General features: G+C 70.5%; 4 protein-coding genes across 4 annotated transcripts in view; 2 read left to right on the plus strand and 2 right to left on the minus strand.

Moving 5' to 3' along the window:
* Window positions 1-723: 723 nt before the first annotated feature.
* FA09DRAFT_360346 (hypothetical protein) lies at window positions 724-1977 on the minus strand (the record flags this gene model as incomplete). Its single annotated transcript, XM_025745221.1, has 3 exons — window positions 724-957; window positions 1021-1115; window positions 1681-1977. 3 exons carry the CDS (start codon window positions 1975-1977, stop codon window positions 774-776), a joined length of 576 nt encoding a protein of 191 aa, XP_025598328.1. The 3' UTR covers window positions 724-773.
* Window positions 1978-2150: 173 nt separating this feature from the next.
* Window positions 2151-3206, plus strand: FA09DRAFT_329692 (hypothetical protein). Its single transcript, XM_025742282.1, has 3 exons — window positions 2151-2404; window positions 2452-2545; window positions 2611-3206. The coding sequence occupies exons 1-3, from the start codon at window positions 2164-2166 to the stop codon at window positions 2930-2932; spliced, it is 657 nt and encodes a 218-aa protein (XP_025598329.1). The 5' UTR covers window positions 2151-2163; the 3' UTR covers window positions 2933-3206.
* Window positions 3166-4150, minus strand: FA09DRAFT_338485 (nagb/rpia/CoA transferase-like protein; the record flags this gene model as incomplete). Its single annotated transcript, XM_025744108.1, has 6 exons — window positions 3166-3296; window positions 3357-3421; window positions 3470-3521; window positions 3575-3619; window positions 3705-3884; window positions 3934-4150. The coding sequence occupies 6 exons, from the start codon at window positions 4148-4150 to the stop codon at window positions 3166-3168; spliced, it is 690 nt and encodes a 229-aa protein (XP_025598330.1).
* A 23-nt stretch (window positions 4151-4173) lies between these two features.
* The window catches only part of FA09DRAFT_360350 (peptidyl-prolyl cis-trans isomerase H), a 1489-nt gene continuing 1144 nt past the window's right edge, over window positions 4174-4518 (plus strand). Inside the window, exon 1 of the mRNA XM_025745222.1 lies at window positions 4174-4409. Coding sequence (XP_025598331.1) covers window positions 4273-4409 — 137 coding nt within the window. The 5' untranslated portion in view covers window positions 4174-4272. The remainder of the gene's footprint in view (window positions 4410-4518) is intronic.

Here is a 4518-nt window from a genome sequence, read left to right on the forward strand (position 1 = left end):
AACCCTAACCCTAACCCTAACCCTAACCCTAACCCTAACCCTAACCCTAACCCTAACCCTAACCCCAAACCCTAACCCTAACCCTAACCCCAAACCCTAACCCTAACCCTAACCCTAACCCTAACCCTAACCCTAACCCAAACCCTAACCCTAACCCAAAGCGCTGCAACAGCAAGCTATGCGCGTCGCCAAGGCCCCATCGAATCTCAATCGGCAAGCGGCGCTGAAGATGTAGGGCGGCTGAATGTCAGTACAAGCGGCGTTGATGGGCCTCCGTGTCCGCCGCGGCGTTGATATGCGCCTGTGCGTCTTTGCCGTGCCGGTCAATGCGCTGGCAAGAGCGCTGCTGCGGCCGGCCGTCGGGCAAGTGGAGCGTGCCGCCTGAGCAGATGCGTGCCGCAGTCAGCGTATGTCTGAGCACCTTGTGGATGCCCAGGAGCCGCTGCCGAGTGGAGCAGAAGCCAACAGCAGCGACGCACGCTTGCTTTTAGCCTGGCGCTTCTGCCTGCATGCTGCTGCTTGTGCATTGCCTGAGCTAGGCAGCTGCGCCTGCTCCGCCTCCCAAGTAGCCTGGACATTGCCCTGGCTTGCCCGCTTCCGCGTGAAGCGTGAAATCAAAGACTCACCTTGCTTCCGCCGCTTTTGCTGCCGCTTGCGCCTTCTGCTCCCTCCTCCAATGGCGCAAGCAACGCCGCAACATGCTCCGCAGGCAGGCACAGCATCGGCGGTCACGGGTATCATTGCGGGGTGGGGTATAGCAGGAGACGAGGCGATCAGGGCCGCTTCGAGGCGCCTGGAGGCGGCCGCCGCGGCAGCTGCGCCTGGGCGGCAGCCGACGCCGAGACGATCGTCGACGGCGCCGCAGATGATGCTGCTGGAGCGACGGCGCCTGTCGAAGAGCTGCGCGCGCGCATAGCCGCGAGCTTCGCCTCCATGGCCTCGATCTTGGCATCCGTGCTGCGGAGGCGCGCGGTGTGAGCATTGGTCTGCCCGGACTGCGCGACGGCACGGCGCACGCACCTCTGCGGCCGCGAGGCGTTCTTGACGAGGCTCAGCGTGGTGGGCGCCTTGGACGGCACGGTCCGCGCACGGCGCGCCGAAGAGGCGTCGTCGAGCTGGGCGCGCGGTCAGAGGATATGCTACAGATGCGAGCATGGCGGCCAGAGCATACGCCGGGCTGGCCCGGCATGGCTGCGCGAGTGCCGACGCCCCATCACCACGGGCAACCCGCAGAGGCGCCTCAGATCTGGCGCGCCGGACCGTGCACCTCGCACTCGCCGGCCGGCCACGCAGAGGCGGGACCGACACGCCAGCGCATAGCACGGCTCTCGGCCCTCGCACGAGGCGGTGCAGGCGTCGAGCCAGCCAACTACCGCACGGCCCTGCTGCACCTTCTCATCACCTGTCGATGCCCGACGTATCTCTCTGGCGCATCGCCAAGTGCAACCTGGCCACTCCACGGCTGCCCGGCTGGCCTGGCAGCGCCTGCGGCACAGCGCGCCCGCAGCACGCCCACCGCTCGTGCCGCAGTTGACCCTCTGCACACCCATCGCCGGACCCTTGACACGATCGCCCATGCCGTGCTTGACCCATCACACGCTCGGGCCCATCACACGCTCGGACCCATCACACGCTCGGACACGCCCATTGCCGCCGCGGTGCACTGTCCATCTCACTCACCCGCTCGTCGGCAAACGCGGCGGCCAGCGTGCGCCCCGCCAGCGTGCGCCCGTCGAGCCGGCGCCGCGCCACGTCGGCATCCTCAGCGCGGCGGTACTCGACAAAGGCATAGCCGCGCGGGCGGCCCTTGAGCGGGCCGGGCCCGTGCACGGCGAGGTGCAGGTCGGCGACGGGGCCAAAGGGCGTGGCGAGCGCGGCGAGGGCGGCCTCGGAGATGTTGGCGGGCAGCGAGGAGAGAAAGAGACGCGTGCGGGACTTGGGCCGCGGCGCCGCCGACGAGGACGACGAGGACGCCATGGTGGTGGTGGGCGAGAAGGAGGCGCGGCGGCGGTGCGAGCACGCGAAGGAAGCGCGCAGGCGACGCGGCGACGTCATCAGCGTCGCGCATGTGGAGAGAGGCCCGCCCGCCGCCGCGCCGCGTCCCGAAGCTCGCTCTCCGCCGCATCTGCCTCCGCACCACCACACCACCACCACACAGCCCGCATGTCACTCCTTCGTCCTGCCCTCCACGCCTGCCCGCGCGCCGCCGTGCCGCGCAGCCTGGCGCCGCGCGCCCCGCTGCGCCTCTTCCACGCCCCTGCTGGGCGCGTCGCTGCCGCACCCGCCGCCCGCTCGGCCGCAATTGCCGCTCCCGCCGCCCGCCGCGGCGCCTACTCGCTCGGCCTCGGCCTCACCCTCGCCGGCCTCGCACTGGCGCCGCAGACGCACGAGCCGCTGCGCTGTGGTGCGTCAGACGCCCAGTGGCTCGTGGCCGCCGCTGACTCGCCGCAGACTACACGCGCGCCGCCGCCGACCCGATGAACCCCGGCGGCACGCCCAGCAAGCCGCTCATCAGCATCAAGGACCTCGGCTTCGGCACCGTGTCGTGAGTGGCGGCATCCGCCGGTCGGAGCCTCCTATTGTGCGGTGCAGTGCTGATGCGCTGTGCAGCGGCGCGTGCGCCGGCTACGCCGTCAAAAAGGGCCTGCGCATCGCCGCCATCCTCGGCGGCCTCACCTTCATCCTGCTGCAGTACCTCAACTCGCGCGGCATCGTCTCCGTCGACTGGGCCAAGATCGCGCGCCGCTGGGACACGAAGCTCTCGGCGAGCAAGCCGGCGGCACAGGCCGAGGGCGACAAGGCCGTGCCGCAGCCGCTCGTCGGCAGCAGCGCGGCGCGCCTCATGGGCCGCCTCATTGCGTTCCTCACCAACGACCTGCAGTTCCGCGGCACGTTCGTCGCCGGCCTCATGCTCGGCCTGCGGTACGGCTAGACGTGGGTGCATGCAGAGCAACGGCGAGGGTGCAAGCAGAGCTCCGATTAATGCAGGTATATGCCAGGCGTGGAGGTGCTGCGCGAGGTGCTGCGCGAGGTGCTGCTCGAGGTGCTGCTCGAGGTGCTGCTCGAGGTGCTGCTCGAGGTGCTGCGCGAGGTGCTGCTCGAGGTGCTGCTCGAGGTGTTGCTCGAGGTGCTGCTTTTCGGATCGCCGCAATGAGTGCACTGCGCTCAGACGGCCCGTCCGTCGGCCCGCGGCACCACGCCGGCGGGGTGCACGACGGCATCGAGCGGCAGATCGTGCGCATCGGTGGGCACCGCCTCGCCCGGGCGCAGCAGCTGCGGCGCGAGGGCCAGGCCCACTGCAGTCTGGCGTCAGCACATGCCAGCAGATAGCCACTTGCACACCACGGCCGACGTACCAAGCAGCGGCGCCGGCATGCTGCGCGAGGCATGATGGGCGGCGAGCGAGGAGAGGTAGCGGTCGCTGCAGCAGGTGTCAGTTCCGCGCAGCCGGACGCAGCGCACGACGCACTAGTAGCCCTTGCCGTGGCCGAGCCGGCAGCAGGCGTGGTCAAAGGCGACGCCTGGCGCAGAGTCAGCCTAGGCCCAGCGCCGTGGTAGACCGCTTCACACCCACCCGGCACAAGCACGAGGTCCATCGGCGGGTCGGCATCGCGTGCCTCTGCGGCCGCACGTCAGCACCGCCCCACACCAGCCTGCACCGCTGCGCACCAGCACACACCGGGCTGCGCGCTCCACACACTCACCCAGCATCTCGGCGCCCGCCGCCGCAAACTCGCGGATGCCAAACGCATTCTCCTTGAGCGCCTCAAACGCGGCGACGTCGTGCAGGCGCAGCATGCGCATGTCGGGCGCAAAGCTCTTCTGCGCCGGCGCCGCCGCGTCGGCGGGCGCGAGGGTAAAGTGCGGAATGTAGATGTGCTTGCCTGCGGAGCGTGAGCGGCGCGCGGCACCGACTGGCACACAGCGACGCACCCTCGGCGAGGCCGCGGCGCACGACGGCGTCGGTGGCCACCTCGCCGGCCGCGCCGACAAAGACGCCGACGGCGCGCGCGCGCGTCCAGGCGGCCGTGGCAAAGAGATGCGCGGCGACGGCGCCCGACTGCTCGGCCAGCGCGGCGGGCGCGAGGGCGCCGAGCGTGGCGAGCAGCGTGCGCCGCAGCGCGCGCTTCTGCAGGCGCAGCGTGGACATGCGAGGAGGTGGTGGAGGGAAGACGAGGCGCGCGGCAAGGCAAGCGCAAGGCAACGCAAGACGCCGCGCGCTTCGCGCTTCCTCGAGGCGCCGTCGCCGCGCCGCGCCTGCTTCCCACCACCATGTCCGCCGCACAACTCGGCACCGCCATTCCCGGCGCCGGCACCAAGGGCCGGCCCGTCGTCTTCTTCGACGTCGCCATCGGCGACCAGCCGGCGGGGCGCATCAAGATGGAGCTCTACAGCGACTCGGTGCCCAAGTGAGTTGCGAGCGGCGCTTGCCAGGCGGGCCGCGCTGGCAGAGGCGCAGCAGGGCCGCAGCGGTGGGACGGGCAGCGCTGGCAGAGGCGCAGCAGGGCCGCAGCGGTG

This window comes from Tilletiopsis washingtonensis (genome assembly GCF_003144115.1).
Source record: "Tilletiopsis washingtonensis strain MCA 4186 unplaced genomic scaffold FA09scaffold_10, whole genome shotgun sequence".
NCBI lineage: Eukaryota > Fungi > Basidiomycota > Exobasidiomycetes > Entylomatales > Tilletiopsis > Tilletiopsis washingtonensis.